At 46.0% G+C, this 20,234-nt stretch overlaps 2 protein-coding genes across 2 annotated transcripts in view; both read left to right on the top strand.

Annotated features, from left to right (window-relative positions):
* The window catches only part of LOC117734031 (extracellular serine/threonine protein kinase FAM20C-like), a 50,791-nt gene that overhangs the window by 12,944 nt on the left and 17,613 nt on the right, over positions 1-20,234 (top strand). Inside the window, exons 7-8 of the mRNA XM_034538110.1 lie at positions 3,057-3,237; positions 5,271-5,380. Coding sequence (XP_034394001.1) covers positions 3,057-3,237; positions 5,271-5,380 — 291 coding nt within the window. The remainder of the gene's footprint in view (positions 1-3,056; positions 3,238-5,270; positions 5,381-20,234) is intronic.
* The window catches only part of LOC117730665 (dynein heavy chain domain-containing protein 1), a 29,377-nt gene continuing 16,172 nt past the window's right edge, over positions 7,030-20,234 (top strand). The window contains exons 1-21 of the mRNA XM_034532527.1: positions 7,030-7,081; positions 8,369-8,752; positions 8,865-9,023; positions 9,102-9,305; positions 9,563-9,673; positions 11,948-12,104; positions 12,353-12,610; positions 12,719-12,862; positions 12,945-13,038; positions 13,104-13,315; positions 13,394-13,637; positions 13,711-13,868; positions 14,300-14,425; positions 14,539-14,815; positions 14,906-15,033; positions 15,179-15,377; positions 15,740-15,825; positions 15,929-16,109; positions 16,707-16,832; positions 16,927-17,024; positions 17,113-20,227. Coding sequence (XP_034388418.1) covers positions 8,445-8,752; positions 8,865-9,023; positions 9,102-9,305; positions 9,563-9,673; positions 11,948-12,104; positions 12,353-12,610; positions 12,719-12,862; positions 12,945-13,038; positions 13,104-13,315; positions 13,394-13,637; positions 13,711-13,868; positions 14,300-14,425; positions 14,539-14,815; positions 14,906-15,033; positions 15,179-15,377; positions 15,740-15,825; positions 15,929-16,109; positions 16,707-16,832; positions 16,927-17,024; positions 17,113-20,227 — 6,385 coding nt within the window. The 5' untranslated portion in view covers positions 7,030-7,081; positions 8,369-8,444. The remainder of the gene's footprint in view (positions 7,082-8,368; positions 8,753-8,864; positions 9,024-9,101; positions 9,306-9,562; positions 9,674-11,947; positions 12,105-12,352; positions 12,611-12,718; positions 12,863-12,944; positions 13,039-13,103; positions 13,316-13,393; positions 13,638-13,710; positions 13,869-14,299; positions 14,426-14,538; positions 14,816-14,905; positions 15,034-15,178; positions 15,378-15,739; positions 15,826-15,928; positions 16,110-16,706; positions 16,833-16,926; positions 17,025-17,112; positions 20,228-20,234) is intronic.

The following is a 20,234-nucleotide window of genomic DNA, read 5'->3' on the forward strand; positions in this document are numbered from 1 at the left end:
TGGTCACTGCAGAGATGATTAAACAGAAATGACTAGACATCGTTTTCCTGCAGGAAACACACAGTGACCCACATAATGAGGTCGACTGGGGCTTGTGGTGGAGGGGACAGTATGTCCTGTCTCATGGGACCAACCTGTCTGCAGGTGTAGCTGTTCTGTTTGCACCTGGGCTGGATGTTAACATCATCTCCTCCACAGAGATAGTGAAAGGCAGGGCTCTGGTGGTCAGAGCCTCCATACAAAGCATTTCATTTGCCTTTATTAACATCTATGCTCCAAACCAGGGCTCACACAGAACGGGTATTTTCCACAAACTGAGAGATGTCCTGCAGCAGTGTGACCAGAACGAGTGTGTAGTGATGGGACTGGAATTGCACCATAGATTCCTTAGTGGACAGAACAGGAGAGGAACCTCACCTCCAGTCATCTACCACTTTGTCACAGGTGATTGCGGAGTCGGGTGTAGTGGACGTTTGGAGGGTCAAACATCCCAGGGCTAGGCAGTACACATGGGTGAAGGTGTTGGATGGGAACATCAGGGCAGCCAGGCTAGACAGGGTTTACATTTCACATAGTTTTAGCAACAGATTATTAAACAGTCACATTCACCCAGTAGGATTCACCGACCATCACTTAGTCACTTTAGATGTGCTCACCTCATCAACCACCAAGGGTAGTTCTCACAGGCACTTTAACACTCAGGTGCTTCAGGACAGTGATTTCTGTCAAAAGTTTGAGGCTTTCTGGGGGATCTGGAGAGGGAAGAAGAGCGATTTTGAGTCCCTGAGTCAGTGGTGGGATGTAGGAAAGGCACACATACGTGTCTTTGTTCAACAATACACAAGTCACTCCACAGTAAGAGTCACAAGGCTCATTGAGGATCTAGGGAATGAGATCAGGGCTTTGGAGCACAGTTTATTCACTAACACCAGCACAGACACTCACAGGCTTCAGCAGAAGAAGCAACAGCTAGGTTTTTTTTTACGAGAACGAGCTAAGGGGGCTTTGGTCAGGTCAAGGTTCACCAATGTTAGGGACATGGATGCTCCGACTTCCTACTTCTTCAACCTGGAGAAGTCCGTCTCTCGGACCAAACAGATGGTGTCTCTTCGCCTCCCTGATGGTGTGATGACGACTGACCCGGTCGAAATGAGACAGCATGCTGTAAGTTTCTACAGTGCCCTCTTCAGGAAGGAGGATAACCACAGGGAGAGTGTTGACGAGCTGCTTCAAGACCTTCCTCAGCTGGGTCCCGAGGACAGAGCTGTCCTGGATGCCAGCATCTCCCTGGAGGAGAAGAGTGCTGGGGGAAGAGTGAAGCTTTGCAGGTTGAGCAGTGGTTAAGCAAAGAAACACCAAAACTACCAGGAAGCATTAGATGGGGTAGGCAGGGCTTGAAGGTTTTGGGTGATTTCTTGGGTACAGAGGAGTTCCAGAGACAGAACTGGGAGGGTGCTATGGAGAGAGTGTGTACCAGACTGTCTAAGTGGAAATGGCTGCTACCTCAGCTCTCTTACAGGGGGAGGGTCCTAATTGTCAATAACTTGGTTGCCTTGACCCTTTGGCACAGACTTGTAGTCCTACCTCCACCACAGGGCCTGATCGAGAGAATCCAGAGGGCAGTTGTGGACTTTTTCTGGTCCGGGCTTCACTGGCTGAGGTCTGCGGTGCTGTACCTGCCGGTCCAGGAGGGAGGACAGGGCCTGGTGGACATTGCATCCCGCATAACAGCCTTCAGACTGCAGACGGCTCAGAGGCTGTTGTACAGCTTCGGCCTGCCATGGACTGACACTGCCTGTGTGCTGCTGAGGAAGGCTGGACGGTTAGGGTATGACAAGCACCTATTTCTACTTCAGCCCCAGTCAGTAGACCTAACTGGTCTGACACCGTTCTACCAGTCCGTCCTACAGGCATGGCAGGTGTTTACAGTTCACCGGAGAGCTGTGACGACACCAGGGATGTGGCTCTTTGAGGAGCCGCTGTTTGGGAGCAGCTACGTCTCAGGCTGCTTCTCAGGCTGGTGGAGAAGGTCTGTGCTTCTCTGCCAGAAGCCCTCAGAGCGTTTGTTGGGGACCCCACAGTATCTGACCAATGGGACGATGAGTGTGAGTATGTCTTCCCACCCCTAGTTGTCTGTCCTGCGGTTGGACAGTGGAAGGAGGAGGAGGACATCCTTCTGTCTCTAAAGACACCCCAGCTGGGGGAATTTGAGACTCTGGGGAGTAACGCAACGTACCAGGTCAGTGTGAAGGTCTCTAACTTGCGTTCTCTGGCAGGGGTGAGGGTGTCGAGGTGGGCCGAGTTTTTTGGCAGGGGATCCTCCCCACGGGGCAGTTGGCAGTCCCTGTACAAACCCCCTGTAGACAAACGGACAGGAGACCTCCAGTGGAGGATTGTACATGGAGCCATAGCTACGAAAAGGTATCTGGTGGACCTCGATCCTGGCGCAGGGGACGGCTGTCCTTTCTGCTCTCAGACAGAAACCATCCACCATCTGTTTGTAGAGTGCTCCAGACTGGTGACACTCTTCAGCCGCCTGCAGGCGTGGTTTCAGGGCTTAGGAGAACGGTTTTCTTTCTGTCTGTTTATTTATGGTCCCAATTACTAAAAAGAAGCGTGTACACACACTAATGAATTTCCTTTCAGGACTGGCCAAACTGGCAATTTGGAAAACGAGGAAAAACTGTGTGTTGGGTAAAGGGTCAGAAGACGCGAGTTTGATGCTGACGGGACTCCTGACTGCTCGGCTCAGGGTGGAGTTTGGTTTCTACAGACTCACAAACAACACAGAACTCTTTGAACTTTTGGGCTCTGAAGGACGTCCTGCGTTCAGTCAGAGGAGATGCTCTGGTTCTGAACTTCTGACTTGTGTTTTTTTCTTAATTAATATCTTCTTTGGTTTTGTTTGTTTTGTGTTGCATGTTTTAGTTTTGTTGTAAGGATTTGATGAGCTGTATAACTGATTTGATTGAGGAATAAAGACCCTAGACAATCTCTCTCCCGCCCCCCCTCTCTCTCCCTCCTCTTTCTCGCTGCGCTCCTCTGGCTCCCCCTAGTGGGCAGTGTGTGTTTCTACGGTAAGTGTTCGTACTACTGCTCCACGGAGCACGCAGTCTGCGGCCGGCCCCGGCTGCTGGAGGCCTCCCTGGCCGCCATGCTGCCCGACGTCTCCCTGGAGGCGCGCCGGTCCTGGAGGTCCCCCTGGAGGCGCTCCTACAGCCGCAGCAAGCTGGCCAGGTGAGGTCACGTGTGCGTGTTTCAGGTGATTATTAGTGGATGTTTCAGGTGATTATTACTGGATGTTTCAGGTGATTATTAGTGCATGTCTCTGTGTGTTTCAGGTGATTATTAGTGGATGTTTCAGGTGATTATTAGTGGATGTTTCAGGTGATTATTAGTGCATGTCTCTGTGTGTTTCAGGTGATTATTAGTGGATGTTTCAGGTGATTATTAGTGGATGTCTCTGTGTGTTTCAGGTGATTATTAGTGGATGTTTCAGGTGATTATTAGTGGATGTTTCAGGTGATTATTAGTGGATGTTTCAGGTTGTTATTACTGGATGTTTCAGGTGATTATTAGTGGATGTTTCAGGTTGTTATTACTGGATGTTTCAGGTGATTATTAGTGGATGTCTCTGTGTGTTTCAGGTGATTATTAGTGGATGTTTCAGGTGATTATTAGTGGATGTCTCTGTGTGTTTCAGGTGATTATTAGTGGATGTTTCAGGTGATTATTAGTGGATGTTTCAGGTTGTTATTACTGGATGTTGCAGGTGATTATTAGTGGATGTTTCAGGTTGTTATTACTGGATGTTTCAGGTGATTATTAGTGGATGTCTCTGTGTGTTTCAGGTGATTATTAGTGGATGTTTCAGGTGATTATTAGTGGATGTTTCAGGTGATTATTAGTGGATGTTTCAGGTGGTTATTACTGGATGTTTCAGGTGATTATTAGTGGATGTTTCAGGTTGTTATTACTGGATGTTTCAGGTGATTATTAGTGCATGTCTCTGTGTGTTTCAGGTGATTATTAGTGGATGTTTCAGGTGATTATTAGTGGATGTTTCAGGTGATTATTAGTGGATGTTTCAGGTGATTATTAGTGGATGTTTCAGGTGATTATTAGTGGATGTTTCAGGTTGTTATTACTGGATGTTTCAGGTGATTATTAGTGCATGTCTCTGTGTGTTTCAGGTGATTATTAGTGGATGTTTCAGGTGATTATTAGTGGATGTTTCAGGTGATTATTAGTGGATGTCTCTGTGTGTTTCAGGTGATTATTAGTGGATGTTTCAGGTGATTATTAGTGGATGTTTCAGGTGATTATTAGTGGATGTTTCAGGTTGTTATTACTGGATGTTTCAGGTGATTATTAGTGGATGTTTCAGGTTGTTATTACTGGATGTTTCAGGTGATTATTAGTGGATGTCTCTGTGTGTTTCAGGTGATTATTAGTGGATGTTTCAGGTGATTATTAGTGGATGTTTCAGGTGATTATTAGTGGATGTCTCTGTGTGTTTCAGGTGATTATTAGTGGATGTTTCAGGTGATTATTAGTGGATGTTTCAGGTTGTTATTACTGGATGTTGCAGGTGATTATTAGTGGATGTTTCAGGTTGTTATTACTGGATGTTTCAGGTGATTATTAGTGGATGTCTCTGTGTGTTTCAGGTGATTATTAGTGGATGTTTCAGGTGATTATTAGTGGATGTTTCAGGTGGTTATTACTGGATGTTTCAGGTGATTATTAGTGGATGTCTCTGGATGTTTCAGGTGATTATTACTGGATGTTTCAGGTGATTATTAGTGGATGTTTCAGGTGATTTATTAGTGGATGTTTCAGGTGATTATTAGTGGATGTCTCTGTGTGTTTCAGGTGATTTATTTGTGGATGTTTCAGGTGATTATTAGTGGATGTCTCTGGATGTTTCAGGTGATTATTACTGGATGTTTCAGGTGATTATTAGTGGATGTCTCTGTGTGTTTCAGGTGATTATTAGTGGATGTTTCAGGTGATTATTAGTGGATGTCTCTGTGTGTTTCAGGTGATTTATTTGTGGATGTTTCAGGTGATTATTAGTGGATGTCTCTGTGTGTTTCAGGTGATTATTAGTGGATGTTTCAGGTGATTATTAGTGGATGTCTCTGTGTGTTTCAGGTGATTTATTTGTGGATGTTTCAGGTGATTATTAGTGGATGTCTCTGTGTGTTTCAGGTGATTATTAGTGGATGTTTCAGGTGATTATTAGTGGATGTCTCTGTGTGTTTCAGGTGGGAGTCAGAACCAGACTACTGTTCCAAGGTGACGAAGAAGCCTCCGTACAACAAAGGGACCCGACTGGTGGACTTCATGGACATGGTCATCCTGGACTTCTTGATGGGTACGTTTATGGTGAACGACATTTTCTAAAGAGGTCACAATCCAATTTTAAAGTCTTTACAGTTCAGTGGAGGATATTATTATTATTATCATTATTAATGTGGTTGGTCGTGTTTTAATGAATCCTTTATGATGATTTATGACAGATATTATATATATATTTCTTTTATTCCAGACTCATGAGTCCATAAAGCAATAAACACAAATATAACAACAATATATAAAATACAATACAATACAATACAGGGACATAGGTACAATTACTGCAGTTAAAAAGTCACTTGTGGTTTAAAAACATACAAACACTTGTTCCAATGTTTCCAGAAACGGTAAAAATTGATCACACCATCAATATAATTGATTATTCAGTTCAGAATAATCAATGCAGATGTTGAGATTTGACTGAGTTTAGTGTGAGACAGATGTTGTCTTTTTATAATCCAACACAAGCTCGCTCTAAAACGATGGAGGAGACTCTGTGAACATTTTAAATCACAGCTGAAAACCTTTTTATTTTACTTGGCTCATAAGTAATGTTGTTCTTTTTGTAATCTATTCTTAATGGTCTCTGTCTTTTTATTGTCTCTTATTCTTATTTGTATATATTTAACCTGTTTTGCCCGGAGGATCATATTGATTTTGCCAAGATGGCATTGTTTAACGTTTCCTATATGGACCACATAAAAACACAAATAACAGACAAACAGAAAAAAGTGTTTAAAAAAGCAACAACAACAAAGCAACAAATTGCATCAACCAAATAATTGTTCTCAAATAACCCTTAATCCTGTTTTTAAACATATGCATCTAGAACAATAGTTTAAAATATCTCTGTACCTCAAACCAACAAAGTCTTTATTGTCTGTTTGTGATGTTATTTTTATTTAAAAGCACTTTGAGCTCCATGTTTTGTATGTTATATACTATTATATATATGTATTATAATCAGAATCTGTTCATTTCATATATATACATATATATATATATATACATATATATATACATATATATACGTATATATATACACATATATATATATACATATATATGTATATATATATGTATATATATATATATATATGTATATATATACATATATATATATGTATATATATATACATATATATATGTATATATATGTATATATATGTATATATATATACATATATATATGTATATATATACATATATATATATATGTATATATATACATATATATATATATATACATGTGTGTGTATACATACATATATATATACATATATATATATATATATATATATATGTATATATGTATATGTATGTATGTATGTATACACACACATGTATATATACATATATATACATATATATATATATATACATATATATATATATATATATATATATGTATATATACATGTGTGTGTATACATACATATATATATATATACATATATATATATATATATATATATATGTATATATGTATATGTATGTATGTATGTATACACACACATGTATATATACATACATATATACATATATACATATATATATATATATGTATATATGTATGTGTGTATATGTGTAAACCAAACGCAGTGATTTGCTGTTGAACTCGTCGCCTCGAGACAAAACGCTCGCCCTTCAGACGTTGCTGCGCGTCACCGCGACAACAGGCCGTCTCCGCGGTTACGCGGACAACTTCCTCCTCAGGCAGGTGAGTCAGGTTGTCTGTTCCCTCGTTGCTGGTTTAACGTTAGTTAGCTAGTCGGTTTAACCTTAGTTAGCTAGTCGGTTTAACGTTAGTTAGCTAGTCGGTTTAACGTTAGTTAGCTAGTCGGTTTAACCTTAGTTAGCTAGTCGGTTTAACGTTAGTTAGCTAGTCGGTTTAACGTTAGTTAGCTAGTCGGTTTAACGTTAGTTAGCTAGTCGGTTTAACGTTAGTTAGCTAGTCGGTTTAACCTTAGTTAGCTAGTCGGTTTAACCTTAGTTAGCTAGTCGGTTTAAAGCTGTTTAACGAGGTTAACCTGTGACGTCAGGAGGTTACTTTAACCAGCTATAAACTGTTATAACGAGGTAACTTTAACCAGCTATAAACTGTTAAAACGAGGTAACTTTAACCAGCTATAAACTGTTATAACGAAGTAACTTTAACCAGCTATAAACTGTTATAACGAAGTAACTTTAACCAGCTATAAACTGTTATAACGAAGTAACTTTAACCAGCTATAAACTGTTATAACGAGGTAACTTTAACCAGCTATAAACTGTTATAACGAGGTAACTTTAACCAGCTATAAACTGTTATAACAAGGTTACTTTAACCAGCTATAAACTGTTATAACGAAGTTAACCTGTTATAACGAGGTAACTTTAACCAGCTATAAACTGTTATAACGAAGTAACTTTAACCAGCTATAAACTGTTATAACAAGGTTACTTTAACCAGCTATAAACTGTTATAACGAAGTTAACCTGTTATAACGAGGTAACTTTAACCAGCTATAAACTGTTATAACGAGGTTATAACAGGTTACTTTAACCAGCTATAAACTGTTATAACGAAGTTAACCTGTTATAACGAAGTAACTTTAACCAGCTATAAACTGTTATAACGAAGTAACTTTAACCAGCTATAAACTGTTATAACAAGGTTACTTTAACCAGCTATAAACTGTTATAACGAAGTTAACCTGTTATAACGAGGTAACTTTAACCAGCTATAAACTGTTATAACGAGGTTATAACAGGTTACTTTAACCAGCTATAAACTGTTATAACGAAGTTAACCTGTTATATTAGTGTTTAATGACTGTTAGTTGAGTCTTTGTAAGTTCACCTTGACAGTGTTTTTAAGGTTTAGTTTTCACGTGACGAACAGGTGAATGTAAAGAAAGTGAATAAAGAGAATAATGTGCGGTCCGTATTCAAAAGGCAGATTCCTAGTCAGATAAGTATGATGATATAAATGCTCATGATAACCAGGACTCCTCGTGGTGTTCAGGAGACTTCTTCTCATGGTCTGAGTGAAGTCCTGCAGGCGAACAGGACTAAAGCTTCTTCAGAGCCAGATCAGCAGCATGTCGGCCCCTTCACACAAAGAGTCCCTCGGGGGGGCGCCTCAGACCGGCAAGGACTCCAGCGGGCCGGACCCCGGGGGGCAGAAGACCTGTCCTGAGGCCACTTTACCGCCTCTGCGCTCCGTGAGCGGGCCTCGGTTCAGCCCGCTCTCCCCCTGCGACAGGCTATCGTTGGGGGAACTCCCCTGTCTGGGGGCCCGAGTGGGACCCGGGAGAGCCATCGGGGGCACGGAGGGACCTCGACTGATGGTCTCGGCTTTGGGGGTCGACCTCCCGATCAGCACTGCTGCTGAGTGGACAGCACAGAGGTACAATGCTGTTATTTATTTATATATATATATTTATATATATATACAGTATATGGGATTGATGAGGAGCTAACACGCTGAAGGAGTCGCTCTCTTGTGTTTACACTCTCAGCCTCACAGAGGAAGATGAATCCATGGAAGTGGATAAAAAGATAACCAAAGAGGAGGAAGCTCCCCTCTCCGGCGTGGAGGTGGTTCACCTCCTCGCTCACAGCAAGCCGGGAGAGTTTGAGCTCTACTACCTGAAGGAGGTGGAGGCGGACTCCGGCAGGTAAGACGATCCTCTGGCAGCCTTTTGTCTCCACACATGAAACCGTGGCCGCCCAGCGACGCGTCCTCTGTGCTCTAGACCCTACGACCTGCAGGTCGTGCCTTTCAGTGAAGCGGGCTGCGAGCACTACGTCTTTTCCCCCGATGCCGTCCTCCACGTGACGGAGAGGGGCCACGGGGGCCTCGTCAGCCTGGCCGAGTGGAGCAGGGAGTCGGTGTCGTGGAGAGCGCTGCGGGAAATTCCCTTTTTCAGGCACTTCAGACTGCGGAGAGCGTTCAGCAGGTGAGATCAGACGGCTCTCACATGAAACGTTGATTCAGTTTATGAAATGTCAGATCTGGTGTCCTCAAATGTCTGGTTTTGTCCAAACCTCAGATATTCAGTTATCTCGGTCGACAAACCAGAAAAGATTTTTTAATGTAATTATCAAAATAGTCATTGATTCGTTTAATAATTGACGAGTAATCAATGAACGGATTAATCGTTGATCTAAAGCTGTTCTCTTCTCTCTTACATGCTGTTTTTATTTTAAATGCCAGGTGGCAGAGAAACGTTCGTGGCATCTTGTTTCAGCGGAAGCGTTCGGGTCTGCAGGACGAGCTGCTGGTCGCTGTGCCTCCGTTCAGAAAGGCTCTGCTCCTCCTCGCCAGGTGACCTGGACCACCAGCCAAAAGGCTTTTCAGTCTGTCCACATACAAAATCACCTGACCTTTGACCCCCACATCAGAACAGGAACAACTCCCAAAAACCCTTTAAGGGGAGAAAAAGGGACAGGGAGAAACAGAGGAGGGTCCTCTATCAGGATTACAATAGATGTCATGTGACCAGAAGTACAATAGATGTCATGTGACCAGAAGTACAATAGATGACATGTGACCAGAAGTACAATATATGACATGTGACTAGAAGTACAATAGATGACATGTGACAAGAAGTACAATAGATGACATGTGACCGCAAGTACAATAGATGACATGTGACTAGAAGTACAATAGATGACATGTGACCAGAAGTACAATAGATGACATGTGACTAGAAGTACAATATATGACATGTGACCAGAAGTACAATAGATGACATGTGACCAGAAGTACAATAGATGTCATGTGACCAGAAGTACAATAGATGTCATGTGACCGGAAGTACAATAGATGTCATGTGACCAGAAGTACAATAGATGACATGTGACCGCAAGTACAATAGATGACATGTGACTAGAAGTACAATAGATGTCATGTGACCAGAAGTACAATAGATGTCATGTGACTAGAAGTACAATAGATGTCATGTGACCAGAAGTACAATAGATGTCATGTGACCAGAAGTACAATAGATGTCATGTGACTAGAAGTACAATAGATGTCATGTGACTAGAAGTACAATAGATGACATGTGACCGCAAGTACAATAGATGTCATGTGACCAGAAGTACAATTGATGTCATGTGACCGGAAGTACAATAGATGTCATGTGACCGGAAGTACAATAGATGTCATGTGACCAGAAGTACAATAGATGTCATGTGACCAGAAGTACAATAGATGTCATGTGACCGGAAGTACAATATATGTCATGTGACCAGAAGTACAATAGATGTCATGTGACTAGAAGTACAATAGATGTCATGTGACCAGAAGTACAATAGATGTCATGTGACTAGAAGTACAATAGATGTCATGTGACCAGAAGTACAATAGATGTCATGTGACCAGAAGTACAATAGATGTCATGTGACTAGAAGTACAATAGATGACATGTGACCGCAAGTACAATAGATGTCATGTGACCAGAAGTACAATAGATGTCATGTGACCAGAAGTACAATAGATGTCATGTGACCAGAAGTGCAATAGATGCCATGTAACCAGAAGTACAATAGATGTCATGTGACCAGAAGTACAATAGATGACATGTGACCAGAAGTACAATAGATGTCATGTGACTAGAAGTACAATAGATGTCATGTGACCAGAAGTACAATAGATGTCATGTGACCAGAAGTACAATAGATGTCATGTGACCGCAAGTACAATAGATGTCATGTGACCAGAAGTACAATAGATGTCATGTGACCAGAAGTACAATAGATGTCATGTGACCGGAAGTACAATAGATGTCATGTGACCAGAAGTACAATAGATGTCATGTGACCAGAAGTACAATAGATGTCATGTGACCAGAAGTACAATAGATGTCATGTGACCAGAAGTACAATAGATGTCATGTGACCAGAAGTACAATAGATGTCATGTGACCAGAAGTACAATAGATGTCATGTGACCAGAAGTACAATAGATGTCATGTGACCAGAAGTGCAATAGATGTCATGTGACCAGAAGTACAATAGATGTCATGTGACCAGAAGAACAATAGATGTCATGTGACCAGAAGTACACCAGATGTCATGTGACCAGAAGAACAATAGATGACATGTGAACATGTGAAATAACAATAATAATGTAGATAAAAGCCGTAATGGTGTACTAATACTAATAATAATGATCATAGCAGGAGGTGTCGGACAGGACCAGGGTCTAGATAGAACCGAGACCAGGGTCCAGATAAAACCAAAACCAGGGTCCATATAAAACCAGAACCAGGGTCCAGATAAAACCAGAACCAGGGTCTAGATAAAACCAGAACCAGGGTCCATATAAAACCAGAACCAGGGTCTAGATAAAGCCAGAACCTGGGTCCATATAAAACCAGAACCAGGGTCTAGATAAAACCAGAACCAGGGTCCATATAAAACCAGAACCAGGGTCCAGATAAAGAAGTAGAGTTAGTCACGTGCATTAATGGGACATGAATTCCTCCAGAAGGAGAGAGGAGCTCAGTGTATCCTCAGACGGCCTCCAGCAGCACCTCTAGTTGTTCGGACCAGGGACACGTGTTGAGCTTCAGTGACACGTGGTCTTCTCCAGGGCGATGGAAGAAGTGAAGGAGACCGTCCTGCTGCCGCTGGACGGGTCTCGAACCTTCACGCTGCAGGAGTTCAGCAGCCGACTGACGAGCACGAAGCAGGAGCTCCTGCAGACACTGGAGAGGCTCTCACGCCGTCGCGCCGTCCTCCTGAACGCGGTGACCACCATTTTTAATACGTTGTATGAAACAATAACAACGCGAAGAAGGGATTTCATGACAGCTCATTAATGACAGCTCATTTTCCTCTGTAGTCCCTGAGCAGGTTATTATAATTTATAATATCAGGACAACACTATGAATACATTAATGCATCAGGTTTGAGAGATGGGGTGGTGGGCTGTTCCGTGAAGGCGTGCTCCGCTCTCTAACTGTTGTTCTGGTGTCTCCGTGGGGTTCCTCCCCAGGTGAAGCAGCACAGCTACCAGGACCTCCAGCAGCTGCAGCTTCACCTGGAACACGCCAACAAAACGTCCGCCGGCTGCAAGGAGCCGCTGCACCTCCTCCTGGCCCACTGGCAGCGGCTGCAGGAAGACTCGGCCCGGGCCGAAGGCGTCCTGAGCAAACTGGGCCGCTTCGGCGCTCTCGTGGACCGGATGACTCTGCAGAGTCTGGTCACGGCCGCCCAGCGAGGTGCCGCGTCTTTCCTCAGCGACGTGGTGCAGGTGACCTTAGCTCCGCCTCCTGGCTTTGTTTTAGTAAAACTCAGATGAGAACCACGAGAGGAACCCCTTCTCAAGCCTCACGATGACTGGTGTGTTTCTGTGGTTCAGAGGCGGAGTCCCGGTCTGCGCTGCCTCTTCAACACGGAGCTGTGTTTCAGTGCCAGCGGTCCTCTGGTTCTGGACCCGCCGATGACCCGCTTCCAGGAGGCGGTGAGCGCAGCTCTGCTGGCGTCCGGCGGCGCATTCATTCAGGTCCTTCTCACAGTTCATACGGTTTATTCTTCTCCACTTGTTTTGATGGTGGATGATTGCGTAACACCGTTCTTTCCAGTAGATGTGTGTGACGTGTGGATTCTTCCTGGAGCTCAGCGACAGTTTCTTCAACTCCGATTCATCTCAGGATTCCACCTGCGAGCTCGTTCTTCCAGGTGAGAAGCCGTGCTTCCTGTTGCTGCGCGCACGCCTCGGTTTAATTATGCGTTTTAATTCTCAGATGAGGACGTGAACCACCACGGAGCGACCGGCCGCAGAATGTCCTGCTGCTCATGGCCCCTCAGAGACCCGTCGGCGCCGCCCGGGCTCTCGGTGCACGGCGACCGGGTGCACGGCTGCTACCGTCCGCTCCTGGAGGCCCAGCTGCAGTGGCACTTGAGCTGCAGTGGCGTCGCAGAACGAGCGGAGAGGGAGCAGGACCGGATCATGCAGGCAGGAATCTTGAAACCACGTGCTGGCGAAGGGGTGACGCGTCCTCAGTCATGTTCACGCCTCCTGTTCTCCGGACAGGAAGCCGAGCTGCAGGTCCAGCAGCGGTGTGAGAGCTACTCGTGGCTGCTGGACGTCCAGGCCTGGGTCCGCCGGTGGAGTGGATCCTCTTTGGAGTCCATGGAGGGTCAGCCTGCTTCAGCGTACCAGGAGCTCGTGAAGACGGTGCGCCACTGGACCCAAAGAGTCCACGCGGTTCCCTCGTCTTTCTCTACCTCCAACCAGCTGTTCGTCATCCAGTGCTCCCGCCTGAAGGAACTTCTCGGTGTGTTTCACTCTCGATCGAAGCTCTGCAATACGCTGTCTCTCCGCTGAACGCTGTGGTTCTGTTTCAAAAGGGCTCCAGCTGAAGCGCGTTGAGGAGGAGGTTCTGCAGCAGCTGCTCGAGCAGATCCAGCTGCTCTCTGAAGGCCTCGTGTCCTTCATGGAGGAGGCTGCTGCTGAACTCAACACGGACCCCCGAGACCTCCACGAGCTCTCGGCGTACGCTCTCGTGGTAAAGAACCTCCTGCTAAAGAACATAGAACGTAAAGACATCAGCCCAACAAGTTTGACCTTTACACGTTGGTAGATGGAACACATTCACTCCAATTTAATTATTCAGAGCTTTGTCTTTAGATCCGTCGTCCGAGAACAGGAGGTGAGTTGGTGGTCTGGTTGTCTCACTGTGAACGTGACCTTGATTTATATTACGTTTCATAATGAGAGTCCACCCAGCTGATGTCAGATCAGATCAACGACACGACGCAGCACAGAGCTCCGTCCACAAGACTCAAGGACTCTTTCCATTCACTCCAGTCGAGGTTCTGATTGAGCTGAAACGTTGTGGATCAACACCATGTGGGCCTCACTGCACATCACCCACTCATCACAGTGTGTGAGCCACCATAAACTCATATAAATGCTGAATCTGTCTCCTTATCTCAGACGAGGGAGTCCGTGGACTCGTTGTCCGACACGCAGACGCGTTTGGACTACATCCACTCCCTCCAGGACACGCTGTGCATGAGCTTCAGGAAGAGGACTGGGCAGGAAGTGACTTTGGAGGAAAAGGTCTGGGGGCACGAGGGAGGAAATGATGCTCCTAAATAACCACATTACAAGTTGGGCAGCACACCTCGTTCCAGTGGTTCTACCATTCAACTGCAGTGTGGTTCTCCATGCAGATGCTGGCCTCGTGGAACCGCTTCGTTCCCCTCTTGAAGCGAGCAGAAGGCCTCGTGCAACGCCGGCTTCCCTCCATGGCCAACGCCTTGGACACCATGTCCTCCTTCTTGGCCTGTGAGCTGAGGAGAAGGGTCTCTGAGGCGACGTCTGGACCCTTCCTCGACCCGACCCAGAACGCAGAGGCCATGGTGTCCCAGCTGAACCACGTGCATGTGCACGTGCACGGCCTCATTGCAAAGCTGCAGCGACTCAGCAGGAAGAGTCAGAAGCTGCACGGTGAGCTCCGCTTGACCACTGGGAGATGTATTTCATCAAAAGGTCTTCTGTTTAGGTGACGAGGGCGCCTGTCTCTTTGCCTCCCAACAGAACATCCCATAGATTTGACCTTTCTGACAACGGATGTGCAGAAGCTCAAAGCCCGCTTTGAGTTATGGGAGCTGAAGGCGGAGTCCGCGGCCTGGATGGACCAATGGAAACAGCTGCTACTCAGCGAGGTGACTATCAAACCAACCTCTCTCTCAAGGTGCCTACGTGGTGACACACGTACAACTCACTTGATCTTGAACTGTGGACGTTGAGAGTTTCATCTCTTAAAGAAACAAGAAGTCCGTGTGAGTTCTCTACTGGTTTTCCTGTCAGGTCGTGGTGTCACAGGCTCAAGGGAACATTTCCAAGTGGAAGGAGCGAGCTCTGTCTCTCACAAGTGTAATCCCTACCCATGATGCAGTGCTGCAGGATACTTCAGGGATGCTGGAAAGCTTAAGTTGTCAAGTTGCTTTCTTATCCGAGCTGCAGAGCGCCTCACTCAATCACAGACACTGGAGAGACATTTTCCAAGGTCAGAGTACTAATACCTACGATAAGTGATGCATATTAATACCTTAATCCAATACAACAAGGTGGTAACGCCTGGTCCAGAAGTGTCTTAAAGCTGCATTCTCTCTCCTGGCTGTTTCGTGGCAACATTGACTTACTTACTATAACATGGAACTCTTAACTAAAGTAAACTAATTTCCTCCAAAGTTATTGTTTCATAAACCCAACCAAATTCGCACGTGTTGCCCAACATTTGTAGGAAAACTCACTAAATATGACAAATAACTTTTTGTAGGACATCATACGAGCTGCTGCACGAGGACCCGTTGATTGTAACACAACAACAACATATCTGAAATAATCAACATACTTTCCATCTGACAGACTTGGGCCAGCTGTACGTCCCAGAGAAGAAGGTGACTGTTTCTCAACTGATGTCTCAACAACTTGACCAGAAACTAATCACCAAGGTGAGAGCAGGAGAGACGTACACATGATATATATTATATATAACAATATGTATCTGCTGCTGAAAACAGGCTCAGGAAACAACAATACTAACACCTGTTACAGGTATGCAGGGATGCACAGGTGGAGTCCAACATGGAGCAGACCTTCCAGAAACTTCGACGGGGATGGAGATCCAGACTCTTCCAGCTGGATAGATTCACTCTACCTGTTTGGCAGCCTGGAGAGCCACAACATGGAACAACGGGCTCAGATCTACAAACTGATGCAAGATTCATCATCATCGGTGAGACTAAATAATACGCTCGCAAATTACCCAGATACTACTTTGGCTCCGTCGTTAGGGGGAAATGTGGTTGTATAGAAGTCTATGCTTCATGTCTTAAAAGCTGCATCTTCTCTCCTGACCACCAGGGGGCGACTCCTCTGGTTGTATAGAAGTCTATCCTTCATGTGTTAAAGCTGCATCTTCTCTCCTGACCACCAGGGGGCGACTCCTATGGTTGTATAGAAGTCTATGCTTCATGTGTTAAAGCTGCATTCTCTCTCCTGACCACCAGGGGGTGACTCCTCTGGTTGTATAGAAGTCTATGCTTCATGTGTTAAAGCTGCATTCTCTCTACTGACCACCAGGGGGCGACTCCTCTGGTTGTATAGAAGTCTATGCTTCATGCATCAGGGGATGCTTTAGGGCGGGGCTACAAGGTGATTGACAGGTCGACACCAGAGACGTATACACTGCGTCACTCCTCCTCAGTCCAGATTTGTTGACTTCCTGTTTATTGGCTGAACTCACGGCTTCAAAGTGTCCACAAACCGAAGTTTGTGACGTTCTGTTGACCTCGTCCACTTCTTCTATACAGTCTGTGGTCTCCTCACTCAGGTCTGGAAGTCCACTTTGGAGAGATAGACAACGATGTGATGGCTTTGTCCGCCATGATGACGTCCCCACACAGTGTGGAGTTCAGGCTGCAGATAGAAGACTGGAGGCAATCAATGACGCATCTCGGTAAGGTGCATATAAAAATGAATAAAACGAGGAAGATTGACTGAAAAAGCATTAATATTGTTTTGCCCTTTGTTTTCCCTTTCAATATTAACAGGGAAGCTACTGTGTTTATTTGAGAGACACCAGCAAGTGTGGGCCTTCCTGACCAAGATGTTCCATGAAACATGCTTCAGTGTTCAGAGGGGGGATCTGGTGCGTCCCCTTTGCATCACACATGTATGAAACTGGTATATTTGTATTTAAATATGTCAGATACATTCTTTCTTTCTTTCTTTCACAGCTGGAGCAATTCCAACCAGTTGACAAGGCGTTTAAGGAACTGATGCTCATCATATCAAGGGACCCCCATGTGTTGAACTTTGTTCATTCCGAGAAGACGAATGACCGATTCCACGGTGACGGTCTGCATCAGGTCCTCAGCGATGGTCTGTCTACAATGGAGGCCATTTCCAACCAGATGGTGGATCTCCTGGAGGCCCTCTGTAGACAGTTTCCAAGACTCTGGTTCTTGAGTGACAGGGAAGTGATCCAACTCCTCTCGTATCACCCAACGCTTTCCACACTGCAACGCTTTGTGTGCAGATGCTTCAAAGGGATACGTTGGCTCCACGTGGATCGTGAAACGCCGTCTGACGTCAGCGCTGTCGGGGCGACTTCTCCGAGCCCCAGACGGATGATGGTGCTGGGGGTTTCTGGGAGCCTCCGGGAGCACATTACCTTCACGAGTCCTTTGGAACCAAATCTCAATGCCTTGGTTTGGCTCTGTGTGTTTGAGAAACAGTTCAAGTTGAGCATGGTGCAACACATGAAACAATGCGCTATTGTTCGACACCAGCTTGAACCATCCAGTCAGGACTTGGCATGCGATACGGAGCTCGGAGACATCCGGTTGCACCTTGCTGAAAGGAGGAAGATGGTACTACCTATGCTGGACCTGCTGTCTGCATATCCTCTTCAGTGTCTGCTGGTGGCCGAGGAGACACTTTGGTCCAAGGTGGTCCTCCAAGCTCTCAGAGAATCTAACCCAGTGAAGTTGCGCAACATAAAGACATACAACTCTGCAAAACTGAAGGCCCTTGGCCGTTCCATAAGGGAGGGAGTCACAGGGGCTAAGTGTGAGTCTCTGGTCTCTAAGTACACAATGGCGTGTTTTTGTGCTTTAGTGCAACTAACTATGAAGCATGCGCAGCAGCTGTCTCGACTCATGGAGGTACAATGTGAGCTGGAGTCGTCTTTTGAGTGGTTAAGTCTGATGAAGTACCATATAGACGATTGGAGTCTGGAGGGCAGTGATGATCCAACGTGTTACGTGGATGTTTTGGGCCATCGACTCCAATATGAGTATGAGTATTTCGGTCCAGAAGATTGGCTGATGGTGCACACGCCGTCCACCGATCGGGCGATACTGGGGATTCTCCTGGCTCTGACGAGCTACAGAGGTGGCTTTGTGAGAGGACCCTGCATGTCTGGAAAGAAGATGACTGTGGTCCACTTAGGGAAAGCGTTAGGCCGTCAGGTTGTGGATGTGCAATGTTGCCCAAGCACAACAGCTGGTGTTGTTCAGCGGATGCTGTTGGGCGCCCTCCAGACCGGAGCATGGCTTCTGCTGGACTCTGCAGACTTACTCAAACAAGGGGTCCTGTCGTTACTGGGGCAGCATCTAGTCGACATCCACCGGTCCTTCACCAATCAGAGGGTGAATACGGAGCCAAAGAGCAGGCCTGCCGATGGGGTCACAGGCTGCATTGATCCAGAAGGTCACATGGTACTCGCCGGTAGAAGCGTTTCTACCAAGCTGAGCTACGGATGTGTTCTCATCTCATCGAAGGGGAACGCGTCTGAGCTTCCAGAGAGTCTGCGATGTGCCACCAGACCCGTTGCGTTAACCCACCCAGATTACAGGATCCTTGCAGAAGTCATGCTGAGTTCCATTGGTTTCTCAGAGGCCCCGTCTCTAAGTCGACGTCTGGTGGCCCTCGTGGACCTGGCCAAGGAATCCCTCTGCCTGCCTGATTTCCTCTCCGACCCCCACAGCTGCTACCTCGTGGTGTTGCAAAAGATCGTCTCAGCCTCTGAAATACACTTACGACAAAGTTTAAGAGAACGAGAAACTTCCCTCCGGGCCAAAAGAGCGGTCGCAGAACCAGCTGACCTGGCGCCTTCACAATGTGTGAGTGCCAGAGTCGTGGAAAAGGATGGAAAAGAAACCGAGGAGCCTTCCAGGTGTCGCCGCTCTCACGTGTTGATTGTACAGGAGTTGATGGAGGAGACGGCTGTCGTCAAAGCCGTTCTTTCTGTCTTCTTACCTGTTTTGTATGAGCACAAGAAGGCCTCCCAGTTCCACCTCGTTCTCAGGGGCACATTCCCTCTAGCGTGCCAGTTTCCTCTTTTCAAGCAGTTCATCGAGGAAGAAGAAAAGATTCAACTGACTGATGCCGTTAAAGAGGAATTACAAAGGAAACAGTTTCACTGTGACGCCCAACTCATTAGCAGTGCTGTTGCACTCTATCAGACCATGAAGTCCTCTGGGGCAGTTGTGCTTCTAGGCCCCTCCGGTAGTGGAAAGACAACCTGTTACTGTGTTCTAGCCGGAGCCCTCAATCATCTGGCTGCCGAGGCCGTGGACCGCCTGTTTGAAAAGGACAATATCACTGGAGGAGATGCCCGACAGGCAGATCCACAGACGCCTGCTTCCACTTGGAGCTCCGTCCAAACTATGGTCCTCTTTCCTAACGCCATGTCCCACGAAGAGGTGTTTGGCTGCTTCTGTGAACAGAGAGGGTGGCAGGACGGAGCTGTTGCGAAGCTGCTGAGAGATTCAGCATGGCGTGAAGCCACGGGTTCTACAACCTGCAACCAAAAGAAGAAGAGTGACCACACAGCTGTGCAATGGCTGGTAATGGATGGGAATCCTGTGGGGCGCCCCGGCTGGTTGGATTACTTGACTACAATGTGCAGTCCCGAGGACCCCTTTCTGTGCCTGCCATCGGGTGAAACACTGCCATCGCCCCTGAAGCTCCTTCTGGAGGTCACTGACCTCCGTGACGCCTGTCCCTCTGCAGTGACCCGGTGCAGCCTGGTCTACCTCACAGCTACGGATCTGTGGAAGGCCGTGTGGAAGAGTGAAATGAATGCTCTCTTGTTTGCAGACAAACTGGATCAAGGAACCTTGAAGATGTGGAATCGTCTGGCCACAGATCTTTTCTCCAGCACGCTTGGCTTGTTGCGGCAGCAGGCTTTGAACTCTGCAGTCCACGCTGAGGGAGAATCTCTTGAAAGCGTCTCGTACGGACTGCAAGAAATCACATCATTTGTTCGCATCCTGCGGGCTCTCCTGCTGCATTTTGGGAAGGAAGTGGAAAAAGATGAGCTGATACCACAAATGGACCAAAGAGGTACGAC

Source organism: Cyclopterus lumpus, chromosome 1, assembly GCF_009769545.1.
Source record: "Cyclopterus lumpus isolate fCycLum1 chromosome 1, fCycLum1.pri, whole genome shotgun sequence".
NCBI lineage: Eukaryota > Metazoa > Chordata > Actinopteri > Perciformes > Cyclopteridae > Cyclopterus > Cyclopterus lumpus.